Source organism: Camelus bactrianus, chromosome 6, assembly GCF_048773025.1.
Source record: "Camelus bactrianus isolate YW-2024 breed Bactrian camel chromosome 6, ASM4877302v1, whole genome shotgun sequence".
NCBI lineage: Eukaryota > Metazoa > Chordata > Mammalia > Artiodactyla > Camelidae > Camelus > Camelus bactrianus.
Genome location: NC_133544.1, coordinates 27,202,991 through 27,219,605, shown reverse-complemented (window position 1 = coordinate 27,219,605; position 16,615 = coordinate 27,202,991). Strand labels below are relative to the sequence as shown.

Below are 16,615 nucleotides of genomic sequence, written 5' to 3'. Positions count from 1 at the left end.
GAATCACCATAATTTACCCACAGTCCTCTCAAGTGATGCTGTTAAAAAAAAAACCAAAAAACAGTAGCATGGCAAGGGATGGGGTGGGGTGTGGACGACTTCCTGCAAGATACCCAAAATGCAGCCTTGAAGGAGGAGGAAGAGTTAAACAGGAGACAGAGGGATGGGGAGGTTGTGTTTCAGCAGGAGTTGCAGCTTGGTTTCTCCTGAAGGCTCCAGGCGGCACTCGAGTACTTGCAGCTGATTCCCATTCCCTTTCACTGGAGCTGAAGGTTCAAGGGCGTAGTGAGGCTGTGCTGTTAACCAGGAAGATCCGTCATGCACCCAGGAAGTTCTTCTTTTGCCTTGAGAGCAGAGAGAAGCTATTGTGAGGTTTTAAGCAAGAGAGTGTTGTGTTGTGTTTGTGGGCGTGCACTTTGTGAACACTCAGTACTGAGCAGACAGAGTGATCAAATTTGAAAACAAGTAATAAAGCAAACACACAGGACTTACATTTTAACATCAGACTTACCATTTCCAGTTAGGAGATTTATTTCACTTTGCCACAAAGATGGAAAGAGTGACCGAGAAACACAAGAAGACTTCCTGCCACAAGCTTTTATCTTTGAACACTGGATCAGTTTGCATTTTACTTAATTTTTTTTTCTAGTTTGTAAAGGAATGTTTTAAGTGATCGAGTTAATAGATATGTGAGTAAAATCTCATTTATACATCAGGGCTTTTTAAGTTTGAAGGTTAAAATTTATTTGAAGGTTATATACAGTGTGTATGTATATTTGTGCAATTAGTAAACATGACTAATTTACTAATTTTTACATAATTAAAAAAACTTACTTAGTAAAAGAAAAACTTGGAGGATTGTGGTGGGCACTGAATTAAAGTTACTTCATCTGCTCTTGTGTTGATTTTTGTTGATAAGTTGCCAGAAACATTTGTATAGGGCTCCTATTTTCAGAAACCAGGATATGTATATAAAAGATTCAAAATGTGTTAGCTGTGAAGTGTTGCATCAAGTACTTCATGTCAGCTTGGCAAGGGGCGGTCCCTGCCTCTCCTGAACATAAATAGATTCTTTCCACTCTTCATCATCCACCCTCTGCCGTTCTTTCTGTAGTAGGTCCTGGAGCAGGTCTCCTCCGATGTCAGTCATTCCCTGTGCCGCATCCTTCCTCTCCCTGTTCTTAATCAACGCCTGTCTTATTGTGTGTGTGCCCAGCCCACACACAGAGTCTGGAAGAATGCATAAACTACCAGGAGTGGCTACGTTGGGGTTGAGGTTGGGATGTCTTGAAGGAAAGACGTTATTTTTCACTTATTAGCACTATTTAAAAAAAAAAAAAACAAGAAGCCTATCATTCATTTATTGAAAAACAACTTTGAAAAAGGGGGCCACAAAGGGGAGGCTTTTGTATGAGAGAGGAATTATTTGAGGGTGAATGTGACCATCCTTAGTTTGATGGCAGTCATTTTTAATTTCTGGTTTCTGTTGCCTCTCTCACCTGTGCTGTATTAAGCACCCCTCCTGCTGTTTTCCTGGAAATGTGTTCACTTACTTTGCGAGGGTTTTTAACAGCTGACTCTGTTGTTACTGCACTGTGTTGGTGCCCTGTCCGGTACTGGTTCACTTCGTGTTGCTGTTTTATGAGATTTGCTCATTTTTGTAGCTGTTTTTCATGCCCTTTGATGATGAGTGGATTGAAGGGAGGCACATCAAACTGCATTATTTTTCATTCACTTCTGTTGTGAAGCCTCCTTAAGAGAGAAAGATGAAGCTGCAATCTTTATTAAGTTTCAGCCACGTGGACTTTTTTCCCCATGACTCCCTCAACACTGATACTTATGAGATAACCATAATTACGTTTTAGAGTACAATATAAATTCTGTTAATTTATCAGTGAATGTCTAGTTCATCTTTGCTGGGGCTGTGTGGCTTTTGTTGGAAATGATTCCACTCCAAGGATCCTGGGTGCTCTGGGGATAAGGATTGGATGGATCGCTGTCCTCAGGAACCTAAGAATCTAATTGAAGAGAAAAGGCCCAACCACGTGTAGAGTTAATTGCAGACTTTCAGAAAGTAGTAGAGGAGGGCATTTTAGGGAGGGTGGATGGTCTGGTGCCAGGAACGTGGCTCAGGGATCAGAGCCAACAGTAACCCAGCCTCTTCTGAGCATCAGGGTCTTCGTATGCAGACGGCGGGGGCTGATACCTGCCTGCAGGTTGATGTGGGGAGCAGATGAGGCAGTTAGTGGTCCATATGGATGCTCAAACTGGAGGTACAGCTGGTGGCAGCAGATTGTTGGAAAAGCGTGTTCTGGAGGGACAGTCTGGTGTAGCAGACAGGGTAGGACTCAGAGAACGAGGAAATCCAGCTTCACGTGTGGGCTCTGCTCCTGTTTAACCTTGGTGGACTTACCGTTTCTGGCCCTGAGACACCCCCTGTGGAAAATGAAGAGTTCAGACAAGGTAATTTTTCTAATGACTCACCATTTTAAATTCTGCATGTCAGGTCAGAGAGGGCCACCCTCAATTCAGTTCCATGGTCTGGTGGCGCTTTCTGAAAAGACTCCCAATTTGTGGAGGGCAGACCTGTTTCTTACTATTACTGGAAGAAGGAAGCCATTTGGGGGTGGTGAAGCTTAGTTCTGAACTCCAGGCTTATGTCAGACAGTAGCAGGGTTGCCAATGAGGGGCCCCCAGAAGTTCACGAAACACAAGTGATGTGACCACGGTAACCTGTTAAGGAAGTTAATTACAAATATTTTTCCCCACTGGGTGTATTTCAGCCGGATATAAAGATCCTTCTCAGGGTTGGGCTTCAGAAGGGGTACTTGGAAAATGGAAGCCTTTTTTCTCTTATAATGTATTTTCAAAGTAGTTTTTCTGCTGTAAATCCTCTAACTGCCAGCACAGTGTTGTCCCCAGAGAGAGCCCGCCATGCGGTGAGCACTTGGTCAGACGCAGTCTGCCTACCTCTCTGACAGCTCACCCCCCGGGGGCCTGTGAGGACCGAGGGGTGCACACCGGTCAGGGAGTACAAGGGATGGCAGTCCTGATCTCTCTGAGCCACGTGGGGAGGGAGTTTATCCTCAGAAGTAAGCGTTCAATGAAACAGACAAACCATCTGCAAGTCTGTATTTAAGGAAACGCTCAGGCAGTGTGGAGTGGTTTTATGTTTTACTTTTTCCCTTTTAAGCTCTTGTTCCTTGGGCAGTATTTTTAAATTGCTATGTGAAATATGGTTACTGGTGATATTAATCATGATTAATAATGTTGAGGATATTGAGTTGCACGTAGAAGGACCTTTACATTCACCCATTGTTCTTACCGATGTGACTTTCTAGTCTTCCTGTGCTAAAGTTAAACATGCTTTTCCAGTGCCTTTTCTTAAATTCTTTCTGGAATATAAATATTCAAATGAGAAAACCATGCCGTCCTTGACACAGCCGGTAGTGACAGTCTCTCTTACTGAACTCTGGTTTCCTACACTTGTCGTCTTCCAGCGTGATTATAGGCACTTGAGGGTGGAAATGTTCCTTCTTTGTCTCCTCCTTTGATAGTAGCTAGCTTAGCACAGAGCACTGAACAGTGCTCGGGGAGCCCACGTTGGCAGCCCAAGCTGTCTTAGTGAAGTGGGTTCTCAGCTGAGGTTCATTGTGTGTGGATCAAAGGTAATTTTCGTGGCTTACCTAGTTTAAATCTGAGTTAATACAGTTTGGACCATCTCTTTCCTTCCTGCCCTCAGAGAAAGTCACTACTACTAGATTAATCTTTTCTGGGTTAAATATACAACTTCAGTTCCTCAGCCATCAGTACCTCTCTGGCACTTCAAAAATGCTCTCCAGACTGTCCATCTGCAGCCCACATGGTGACATCCTTGAGACTGAGCTTGAATCTCTGCAGAAGGAGGGTTGTGAGGACAAAGGGTGAGATGCACACCTATATGGGAAAGTAGGTGTGTTCCAGGAAAGGGCCACCAGGAACAACGACTTAGTCTGTGCTTCGTTCAGGCCTTGTCACCTGATTGCCTAGGTCACTGCAACCTGGTGAAAGGGTGACATGGAGACTGTCGGCTTTTATGTCAATATTAAATATAAAGAAAACAGTATTAAATACAAATAAACGATTTGCAATTTGCAGTGATTTGCAAGAAAAGTAAATAAAAAGAAGTTATGTTAATCATCTATATGGAGTAATTATTCAAATGCTGTAAATACTGCTAATCTTGTAATCTTTAGTCCTCTATACTTTATGTCACCCTCTTTGATTCATTTTAATCGGGATTTAGCACAAGATCATCTTATTGGAGGGACCTGACATCTGTTGAATTTTGACTTCTTTGGTGAGATGAGTGGTTGGGGGTTTAACATAGTGCAGTATTTAATAATTAGTATTCAGAGGTGTGTTCATCATACTACACATTCCCAGGTCCTGTTTTATTTTTTTTAGTAACAGAATGATGAGTTTCTTTTTTTTTCTCCTAAGTTTTTTCTTCTGATTATAAAAGTTATACACGCTTATTTTAGAAAACAAATAATACAGGCAAATGCCAAAAAGAAAAAAAATTATTCAAAATCTAACTAAAGAGAAGCATTCTAAATCTTTTGGTGAATTTCCTTTAGCTTTCTTATTTATACATCACTTTTTAAAAAACTTAGCTAAATTTATAATGTATATACAATTTTGTTTATATCCTGAATTCTTCTAAAACTGGGCCTGTTTGTCCCCAGCTACATTCAATAGGATGTGCAGTATAAAAACGTTCTTTTTCTTAAAAAAAAGTTAGTCCATAGTCAAATCAGTTAAGAAATATCTTAGTTTAATAGTTAGTGTTTTTTTTTAACTGCAGATTTCATGGAGCCTTCATATAGTCATATGTATTATCATGTCCTAACGGAGGTGACGTACAGGGTGTCCCTGCCTTAATTATTAAACCTTTTGTTATGAATTAATACCTTGAAGAATTTGAACCATAACTTGGGGAAAGTTGACAAGCCTTTTCCCCTGCACAGCAGACATTTATTGGTTGTCTGCCAGAAATCCATTTTCTCACAGCCCCTTTCCCCAGATCCTATTTGGTAATCAGCTGTTCGGTAGTAGATCACTGTTTATAGGATTGATGAATAACCTTTTATTTTTTAATTGGTGGTTGTTTAGCAGTTAGTTGTGATTTTGTTCTGTTCATGTGAGGAGGTGAGATGAATATATTTTTAATGGCTTTTAAATGAATATTAACGTACAATTACTATTTTTAAAACCCTCACTGGCTTCATGGATCTGTCTGCTCTCTTGATATCCTGGGTGCCAGGCATGGATATCCTGGGTCCCTGATTAGTGGGGTGAGCTCCGATTTGTTTTCCTTGAAAGAGTTCCTTTACCGCACCTCAGACAGTATTTTTCCTCTAATAATCTGGTTCACTACTACCTTTCTATTTATTACATTTTACCCTACTTTTTACCTTTTACTTCCCTACTTTAAGGTCCTCAGACCTAGTAGCTTTTTGGCTTTGTATGAATTGCTTATTGTGTAAATTTTGTCATATTTAAATATAAGATCAATGTTCACATTTATTTCTATTCTCCTTTATTTTGCCAGCTGTTGAATCATTTCTCTGCCTGTCAGTAATTCCACCATGGAACTTACTCCATACCTTTTAAATTTTATCACTGTCTTCTGCCATCCAGCTCGGTACTTCATCCGCAGCTATACAAAGTATCTTCAAGGCTGACTAGACCTTTGAAATGTTACTTTCTTCACTGAACTTTTTCAGTTTGCTGGGTCTGTCAGAGGCAAATGTTACTCTCTCTATAGGTCCTTACTTTGTCCAAACAAGCACGTGATAAATTAAATTGCTTTCTTATCTCTGAACTCAAATGTAACTTTATCCTGTTATCTGTGTTTTGATTTTTTTTTTCCTTTTTCAAATGGAGGTACTGGGAATTGAACCAAGTACCTCATAAATGTTCAGCATGCTCTCTACCAACCCCGTAACTTCACTATGCACTTTGGTAATTTCAGGGCAAGTTATTTGAATCTACTTTGTCTTCATCAGTGCTCTTTTTTAGATAGTGAACATTTGGAGAGCAGGAACTAGATTTATCAATTCCTCTCTTCCCAATCCTTCCTGCTTTTTGTTCAAGGGACAGAACGGAAATGAAAGAAGGGGGAAATTCCAGTCTAAAAAGTTATGTGCTGATTCATAAAGCTTAAATTATCCAGGACATCGCACAGAGATGCTTGTGTGCATTTCAAGGCTGTCTTGAAAGAGAGAGACGTCCCTTCTATCTGCGATGTCACTTGTATGTAATGTGAGTGAAATTCAGGGAAGCCCAGGGGATGTAAAGAAAATTGTTGCCCTTGTTTGGTTATCTTAGCTAATCTAATGTCCAAGCACTGTGAAATGGTATTTCTGTTTTAAAGTAAAGGTTCCTCTTACATTCTTCAGCAAGAATATTTATGGGCATTTTAAATCTGTGTATACAACTTCATAAACTATTTAACATTGACACTTTCATAAGTACTCATATTGTGTATCTCGGGAATGTCGGACCCTTTGTGTAGTTATGCATCATCAAAATTCCTTCTGATGCCTGGAAACGTGGAGAGTTGCTCCTGTATTTGCGGCTATACCAGTTAAGGAATCTAACAACATCCCATTTTGGAATATGTAAGTGTTTGATGAGGAATGCTACATCTTTTTAGTGAGTGTACCATACCGTGTTGTCGGTGATTTTAGGGCAGGAACTGTAAGCTGCTGGTATTGTTTTGTTTTGTTTTCTTCCCTTCCCACATCTTCTTGTGTAACCGTAAACCATTTTTTTATGCCCTTGGCACAAAGTTTCCCATGTTGTTCCTTCTGTTTGGTTCCTTCAATTATTTATTGTTCTCATTTCCTAATCACCTTATTTATTTCTTGGAAAAAAATTGTTTTTCCATTTTTTTCTGCTTGTTAGTTAATACATTGTTGAAAATAGATGATTAAGGAAGATATCAAATGAGCACTGGCATGTGTTTTTCTGGAGTTTAGGGGAGAGGGTCCTGAGAGGAGATTTGGAGGTAACTGCATAGAGATGATATTTAAAGCTGCAGGTACCTGTGACATCACCATGCAGATCTCTCCCCAAGTAATTTCATTATTCTGTCTTCATTCAGTTGCACAGGCAACGATGACCCAACCAAGTCAACACCCTGCTTCCCTGAGTAATACTTTTACTCCAGTGTCCCCATGCCTGCTATCTCATCCTAGTGCACTCAGTGCTCAGATGCATCCTAATGCCCCTTTAAATAGTCCCTTCCAAAATTGTGAAGAGTGGTAAGAGGAGTAAGCCATGGGTACCACCCTTGAATCACTGGCTTTTAAATGGAACCCACCAGTGATCCTGAGGAGTGACCCCCTGGAAATTGAAGAAGATCATGTTTGTCATGGAGATCTGGAGAAGACATAGTTTCAGGAAGCAGGGATGGGTCAAGAGTGTTGATATCTCAATGAGCCAGAATGACAGGGACTGTTTCTACACCTGTAACTTCCCTTGGAGGTAGGGACTGTTTCCCCAGATATCCTGAGCACCGAGTGTGTGATTGCTGCTCAGAAGAGAATGCAGAAAGCCTGGGGATGATTTAGAGGAGACGAGGAAGCACTTCTCCAGGAAGCATGGTGTTAACAGAGAAAGGTGATAGGCTATGTGGTGACAGACCGTGAGTGATGGAAAGACTTTCAACTAGTAGAGTTTCAACACATCTTCTGTTTTTCTGGTAGAGTTCCCAGGAGCTCCCTGAACTAAATCGGGGGAATTGGTATTCTGGCTAAATGGATCTGCCGTAGTAGACTCAGGAAGTACTCAGGGCTGTAAAGTTAAATGTACAACAAGGACATGTCTCAAGTAGTTTACTCTTTCCACAGATGGAGGTGACGTGCTATAAATAAGTACTGCTCTTCTGTTGAATTCTGCTGCTTTTTTTTTTTCTTTTTTTACCGTTTTTAATGATGCTGAGGCAGGTTGGCTGATAATTAAGAGAATTGCTAATGTCAAATAATTGTCAACATATGTTTGCTGTTTCCATCAATCCTAAGGAATAGGTTTTAGGTGTTACTGATCTGTTGTCATATTACACATGTGGATGACATCTTTATTTTCATCTAGTACCTGAATAAATGCAAGGCTTGTATATTTCTGTAGATGCCTGTCCATATCCGAAGTCCATATTGCACCTAAAGGGTTTTGATACTGTAGATAAGGAGAGGGAAAGAGAAAGGGAAAAGAGAGAAAAGGAAAAAAGATCCTCATGACGTGGCGGGGGGGGTGCATGTTATATAACTTTGTTGTTAGTCTTGAACCTCCTCAGTGTTTACAGGTCATTAAACTGTGGGCACTGTCTCCTCTGTGTGCTCATCTATGTTTTGAAATTAAAACATTGAGTTGTTATTATAATCAAGATGTAATAGGAGTCTTGGTATTTCTTTTAAATGATGAAGAAAAATAATTATACATGTATAATTCTAAGACTTTTAAAACCCCATTAAAAAACACGGGAAGCATATGAGATGGTACTGTGGTAGTGACGGCCAAGAGTGCGCATTTCCAAGTCGGTTTTATTTACTGTGTTTTAGTGCTGGCCTTCAGTCTCCTCCTACAATGGACATAACTTCACATATCCTAAAGAAGACAGCCCTGCAGTGAGCTGTAGTCTAAGGAAATGAAATGTAGCAAGAATGAGTTTTTACCCTGGTGGGATGGGTGCACTGGCCTTTTAGAGAATGTCAGTTCTGGGAATGGTAGGTGATTTATTTGGATTTTTGTGTGCTTGTGAGAAATGCTGAAAGCATCTGATTTTCGTAAGACTCTTTTTAGACTTATTTTTTATATGTTAGTGTCTTCTTTCTTTGATAGATATTTCATTTAAATAAATAGCTTCTTTTTCCCTAGTTACAAAATGGCTTATAAATTGTGGTTTGGGGTTGTCAAAAGATTTTTTTTTTTTTTTTTTTTTTTTTGCATTTTTGAGATGGGCTGGTGTTTACTTTGCATTTTGGTTCAGCTGCTCGGTTTTCCTTCCATTTTATGAGGAGCAATTCTTGAACCTTGGCTGTGGCCACATGAACTGCCTTCAGATGCAACAGTTGGCACCTGATTCCACTTGAGGGCTTACAGTTCAAGTGGAGCATAGCCAGTTCCCAAATGTGAAGGAAGTCCTAGCAGTCTGAAGGTGGAAGGATCTAGAAAGTTCAAAAGCCAGGTTTAATTAGGTACCAGTGCAAAACCATCATCCCCTTCACATAAGATGATGAAGAGGAGCGAGAGGGAAGCAATCGGTGTGTCTGTGCCCGGCTGCGCAGACCAGCCCTCGCGAGCCCAGCTGGAGCTCGGCTGGCCCTGCATTTCGCAGGCAGCGTGCAGTTTTTGAAACACCCCTAAATGTTCCAGCCTTTAAATAGCAGCGATCCTTCTAAAATGATGCTGCGTACCGCAGGAGAAATTAAAGCGGCTGCCTGGGAGGCAGGAAGCCGACTCGCGAGATGCTTAATTATCGTGAAAGTAAGTGCTTGTTGCCGGGGAGCGGAGCGCAGCGAGCGCGGGTCGGCCGGGGTGTCAGCCGTGATTTGTAGACAATGCGGCCCCGGCAGCGCAGTGCTGGTTCAGCAGCATCTTTCCAAACATGCATTTGGCAGGGATTGAAAGGCCACCTCTTGTGTAATTTGTGGAGCCTTGGAAAAGGGTCCTCTGCCTTGATTTTCAGGATGCGCGCAACCACGCAGAATTTTATGCTCAAGATTTGTGCTTCTTGCCTCCTGACTGACGTGTTCATGAGGAAGTTGGTTTTCTTCGCCCGTCACCTGGAAGGATGTTAGCCGTCCTCTGTCATCTGTTGGGGAATATGGAGAGGTCTGTTTACAGCAGCCTTTGGTTTCTGCTGTCTTTGGAAATTAGCACCAAAGGGTGGGGGTGGGTTGCAGTGCGTAAGGAAATGCAGGCATTTTGCTAATTAGTGAAATTAGGCTTCTAGCTTTAAGAGTAGATGAAACTAAAGAGAGCTTGGGAAGAAGTGGTGAAGGATGCTGGATGCATTCTGAAATACTGCTCTTCGGGGTAAGTAATAAAGTAGAGGAAAATACAGAAGCGAGCTGATGGGTGGAATGGCTCCGGGAAAACCCTGTTTATTTTTTCTCTATTGTGTTTGTCCTTGCCAAATCTGGTAAGCCTTTGTAAAGAAATGAGAGACATGTTTGGATTTTGAAACTCAGAAGAGGTTAAAAAGTGAGTGTTGCAACATACTTAATAACATAATTTTTCAGTTTTTAGCCTTGGTAAAAAACTGGACGTTGCTCTAATTATTGAACTCTGTTGGTTATGTCTTGAACTTCTGATCAGCACAGTGGTTCGTGATATTCTACATTATTAGAGGTCATTGGAGTCTGCACTTGGTCTGTACTTGGGCGGGGAGCCCTGCGGCCCTGGAATGAGATCCCTCACCCTCTCAGTGATATGAAGCAGTTCAATTAAGCTGAAATATTAATAGTCTTTTAAATATGTGTGTGTATATATATATATATAATTTAAATGTTGAGTAGTATTCAATGATTCACTTTCTTCCTTTCTCTCTAACCTGCATACTAAAAATATGGGTTGTGAACTGTGAGCCACAGACCATTAGTGAGGCTTTTATTTTCATGTGCCTGGTTTTGGCAATTGCATGTTTATTTTTAGATGTAGTTAATCAAATGCTAATTCCAATTGTCCTTCTCTCTTTTAGAGACAGCATGGGATTATGGCAATCACAGAGCCCCAGTGATACAAGTTCCATTCAGTTTTTTCTGAAAGAGAGCCGTCTGTCAAAGTGAAGCAAAGGAACTATAGTGGATTATCATGTTTTGAAGATCAGGATTTTCAGAGATTGGAAAATAAGGCATCGTTTAACCTTGTAAATGAAAAAGATTAAGATCTCATGCAACTGCTGTGTTTTCTGGAAGCCATTCTCCAAAAGGGAAGTGCACATTTCAGACTTAGGTATGATGGTCCTTTCTGCAGGGATTTAAGCCTGATTGCTTTTACATCATGACCAGCTTGAAACGGTCGCAGACAGAGAGGCCGGTTGCCACTGATAGGGCGTCGGTGGTAGGCACGGATGGCACCCCCAAAGTCCACACAGACGACTTCTACATGCGCCGCTTCAGGTCCCAGAATGGCAGCTTAGGGTCCTCGGTCATGGCTCCCATGGGGCCCCCCCGGAGCGAAGGTCCTCACCATATAACCTCGACCCCCGGAGTCCCAAAGATGGGGGTTAGGGCACGGATTGCAGATTGGCCCCCAAGAAAGGAAAATGTCAAAGAATCTAGCCGTTCAAGCCAGGAAATAGAAACCTCAAGTTGCCTTGAGAGCATGTCCTCCAAAAGCAGTCCTGTGAGTCAGGGAAGTTCTGTAAGCCTCAATTCCAGTGACTCAGCCATGTTAAAAAGCATACAGAACACACTGAAAAACAAGACGCGGCCGTCGGAGAACATGGACTCCAGATTTCTCATGCCTGAAGCCTATCCCAGCTCCCCCAGGAAAGCTCTGCGCAGGATCCGGCAGCGGAGCAACAGCGACATCACCATAAGTGAACTTGACGTGGATAGCTTTGATGAATGTATCTCGCCCACATACAAGTCTGGGCCATCACTGCACAGGGAATACGGTAGCACATCTTCAATCGATAAGCAGGGAACGTCCGGAGAAAGCTTCTTTGACTTGTTAAAGGGCTACAAAGATGACAAGTCTGATCGAGGTCCCACTCCCACCAAGCTCAGCGACTTTCTCATCGCTGGCGGGGGCAAGGGTTCTGGTTTCTCCTTGGATGTTATAGACGGGCCCATCTCCCAGAGAGAGAACCTCAGGCTCTTTAAGGAAAGGGAAAAACCACTCAAGCGACGTTCCAAGTCTGAAACCGGAGACTCGTCCATTTTTCGTAAATTACGCAATGCCAAAGGTGAAGAACTTGGGAAGTCGTCGGATCTGGAGGATAACCGGTCGGAAGACTCCGTCAGGCCCTGGACGTGTCCAAAGTGCTTTGCCCACTACGATGTCCAGAGTATATTATTTGACTTGAACGAGGCCATTATGAACAGGCACAATGTAATTAAGAGGAGGAACACCACCACGGGGGCTTCAGCTGCTGCCGTGGCGTCCTTAGTGTCGGGGCCTCTGTCCCACTCGGCCAGTTTCAGCTCCCCGATGGGCAGCACGGAGGACCTGAATTCCAAAGGGAGCCTCAGCATGGACCAGGGAGACGATAAAAGCAACGAGCTTGTAATGAGCTGTCCGTATTTTCGGAATGAGATAGGTGGAGAAGGGGAAAGGAAGATCAGCCTGTGCAAGTCAAGTTCTGGCTCCTTTAGTGGATGTGAAAGTGCCTCCTTTGAGTCCGCGCTGAGCTCCCATTGCACAAATGCAGGCGTGGCCGTGCTTGAAGCGCCCAAGGAGAGCTTGGTGTTGCATCCGGATAGAGTGAAAAGACACGTTGTGGAACACGTGGATCTTGGCGCCTACTACTACAGGAAGTTTTTCCATCAGAAAGGTGAGCAGAGAGCTTCCATTGGTTTAATTTTTTTTTTTTTTTTTTTGCCATGCTTTCTGAAAATGTACTGTCTACTGGGTTTTTTAAGCAGTGTGACGTAAGATTTTCATGAGTGCCTTCTCTTGATGGTGAAATGGTTAACTGGTTATTTGCTACAGTGAATTTCCTTTTGCATTTTTTTGAGTTACTTCCTCCTTTCAGATATAGTAAATATCTTGCCTTGTCTTGTATATAAACTATTAATTTAAAAAAAAACCCTTTGATTTAGTGGATGAAATTATAATCTTTGTGTAGAAGACTTTGTTGTGTGACCTTTAGGGATAAATATCACAAAGTTGAAAATATCTTAAATATAGCTTTTTTTTTTTTTTTTAAGCATTACACAAGCAGTCTTAATGCTGCCTTTCATTTATTTAGCACTTTTACAGTTAGTACGGGACCATTTCTTTTCTGCCTCAATGTGTTCTCTTTGGTAAATGGGAATTATAAAAACATTCTTACTCATTTCACAGGAATTTTATTAAGAATTAATTATATTACTTAATAAAAGTCACAGAGCCGGGAGTCCAGCCTGGGTCTTAGATTTGAGTGTAAAAGGCACTGGAGTGAGAAGTACCACTGACGTGTTGGTGACTTCCTTCCTAGTCTTTTCTGCTTATGAAGGGAAGACATATGCCTATCTTTTTGGATTTTACTTTATATACATTTTTATTCATGCTTTTAAGAAGACTCTGTGATTCATTAAAGAGTAGTAAATGAAGTCTTAAGAGCTCTATGATAGTGTTTTTGAGTATCATTGTTAATAGAAGAATGAGTTTAAGCCATGCAGGTACCTGAGCCACGAAACGGGATGCTTGCCAAGGAAAGACATTCACCTGTGGTCCATTAGCCAACTTGGTATCTCCTATGCATTCAGCCCAATTGAGAGCCCCCTGTATGCAAACTATGCGAACAGTTTTGGTTTCCCATCTACTGTTTTGGGATTTTTGAATCTCGTTTAGATTTATTCCTCTGAATGAAGTTTCATTTCTAGTACTTCCTTCTAGTAGTTGAGTTTTATGACATTGCTCACTTTAAAATAAAATTTGTTCTAAGATTATTACATGATAGACCCCATTCAAGAGGATTTATTGACCAAAAGAATCTCATTGCTAAGTATCTATGTGTCTTAAATATCTATGGCATAGATCCTGGAATCAACATGATAATGAAAATCCCAATTTCACTTGTAAGCAATCTTTATTTTCTCAGAATAACTTTCTAGAGTTCAGATATTAGAAATCGCTTCTTTTCTTATCCTGTTCTTTAGGGTACAGTGTTTCTCGCTGTTGCCGTCTAGGTGTTTGGGGCCGTATAACTCTGTGTGGGGGGGCTGTCCTGTGCATTGTAGGGTTTAGGACATTTAGCAGTGTCACTGGACTCTGCCCCCTTCCCTCCTCCAGCTATGACCACCTAAAATGTCTTCAGTCATTTCCAGATGTCCTTTGGGAGGTAAAATTGCCCCTAGCTGAAAACTCCTGCTGTATGTACCTCCACAGGTGTTTCTGAGCTGTCTGTAGGTGAGACCATCTTCCTAAAAAACTTGGCATTCCAGCATGAGAGAACATATTATTTATAATCTTATTGATGTGGTAGGATCTTTTTCTACTATGCAATATAATAATATTAATAATGAGCATTTTGAGCACTTGCTGTGTCCCAGGAACTTTGCTTAGCGTTTGACATGACATGCGCTTTCTCTTTTCAACCTCTCCGTGCTCACTGTGGTAGGTACCATGATTGATGTCGTTTTCCAGGTGAGAAAACTGAGCTTAAGTGGCTAAGTGGTCAGGCTGTCATGCAGCTGGGAATGTTGGGGCCAGGATCTCCCCTTGGGGGTGTCTGACCAGAAAGAATCATGCTGTTGGTTGCTGTGCTCTGCCCTCTGCTACATTAGACTAAAGGGAAGAAGTATAGTTTTATCTTTAAATCTGGTAGAAATTTGTTCCAAGTATTTTGTCCTTAAAAAAGTATGGAATAAAAATTTGAACACTTGTATCTCAGAGTAATCCAGCCTAGATCGTAATACTTCATAAATTTAAGAGCAGCTAATCCAAAGTATTTTCTGATTTAAACTATGGAAAATACCCTCCTTAACCAACATAATTGAAACTAGTTAATTGAAAAAACTAGTTAAATCAGGGAATCTTTAAAAAGTATGCATACTCAAAATATTCTACTTTCATTAAAATACATAATAATAAAAATATATTTGCTAAACTCTTGTGAGGCCAAGAGCATTTCTTTGACAGTGGTTCTACTATTTTGGATTCCACATTATGTTAATACTATAAACTGTAAAAGCAAAAACATAGACAAAGCAACCTGAATCTTACAGAATCTTAGGTTTGAGAAATTGTTCTCATTTTTTTATAGATCTTGCCCACATCTAATCCTACAGCTTTCCTTTCAGAGACTTGCTTTTATGAAGTCTTTCCAAAGCCTTCAATTTGTTTTTAATAGAACTGAGATTTATCTTTCATACTCATATTCCATTAGCTTTTATAATATTAAATTTCATAATTACAGTAACAAGTCATCTGGCATAAACAGGCTTAGGAAGACATAGCCGACTCTTTGCCAGCATGGAGTCCAGCTGGTGGGAGCAGAAAGTGTGTGGCACTAGAGGTTTGCTGATGCCATTGGGAGTTTATCATCGTGGTTTACAGAGCAAACTCAGAGCAGTTGTTAATCCAGGAAGCCGGGGCAGTGGAAGGCAGTTACAGAGAGCCCCTGCTATGTTTTCTTGGGCCACACAACTTAGAATCTTCAAGTCAGGCAGGTCATTTGTCACAATATGATAATATACAACAAATTGTGGCTCTGAATGACATCATTTGGGGCTGAAATTAAGACCCTTAAAGTACAGCTGGGTATTGAAAAATTTATATGATATCTGTACTTTCCATCACAGTATAAAGTATAGCTAGGCAAGTAACTCTGTCTTAGGATTTTTAATGTATGACTTGATTCACTGAAATTAGTGCACTCACTCATTTTTCCTAATCAGAATCCTGAAGCGAGTCATCTTGTTGAAGGAGTACATCACTGTCAGAAGTAATTTATCTTCCAGCAGTAGGGTGTAGCGCTACTGACCTGGATCTCACTCCAGCCTCTTCATCACCAGATACTTTCCATTCTGCCATTTAATGGGTTCCTGACTTCATTGTAGCTAAGTCTCTGGGGGGGAAGTCACTTTACTGAACTGTATACTCTACAGTTCACGAAATGTGTAAATTTTAATCGTATTTGGCTGATGAGGCTGTAATCACTTTTGAACATTACATTGTTATGAACATCATTATTTTGCAGATTCAGGCTTTAGAGGATACTTGGCTTCATCAGGTAATAAGCCCAGTGCGTTGCTGGAAATTAGTGGCCCAGTAGGGAATCCCAATGTTTGCATTTATTGAAATAAGCAACACACCATCAGCGTTCTTCTTTCTGGTCCTTCCTCCTGCCCAGTTCTCCCTGCTGTTTTGCTAGTGTGTGTGATGTTTCTATTGAGGCTTACTGAGGATTAAATGCCAGTAATAACATCACTAACATTTATTGTGTTATTACTTTGTGCTTTACACAGACCTCCTCACGCAGTGCTCCTAGGACCCCGAGGCAAAGTTGTCATTGTGATAAGTCCAGGTGATACAACCACATCCTTCCTAGAGAGACGCAAACCAGGCAGTAGGATAGCATTAAGATTCATCTGGTCGTCTCCATTTGAGTACATGTATATTTTGTGTTTAGTTTTTATTTATAGTCACCATGATTCAAGTACCAGCACAGGACTTTTTCAGTTTTGCACTGAGTGTGCAAGTGTCTGAGGCGTGTCCTCCCTGAACCTCACCCGGAAGGATGCATTACTGGGAAAGAGACTGGAAGCCCACAGGTTGCCTGTTGGTTGCTCCCTCGATCAAAAGCGGCTTTAGGCTTATCTGACGCCAGGCCGGGTGCCACTCACAAATCAAGTTGTTGAAGTTGCTGTGATAAGGAAGGGCCCCTCCGTACTGCCCAGTGGGCAGGAGCAACTGC

At 41.3% G+C, this 16,615-nt stretch overlaps 1 protein-coding gene across 8 annotated transcripts in view; it reads left to right on the top strand.

Moving 5' to 3' along the window:
• SIPA1L1 (signal induced proliferation associated 1 like 1) overlaps positions 1-16,615 on the top strand; it is a 340,274-nt gene that overhangs the window by 195,141 nt on the left and 128,518 nt on the right. For all 8 annotated transcript variants that reach the window (XM_074365310.1, XM_074365312.1, XM_074365314.1 and 5 more), the window contains one exon: positions 10,748-12,547. In XM_074365310.1, the coding sequence (XP_074221411.1) occupies positions 11,050-12,547 (1,498 nt within the window). In that variant the 5' untranslated portion in view covers positions 10,748-11,049. The remainder of the gene's footprint in view (positions 1-10,747; positions 12,548-16,615) is intronic.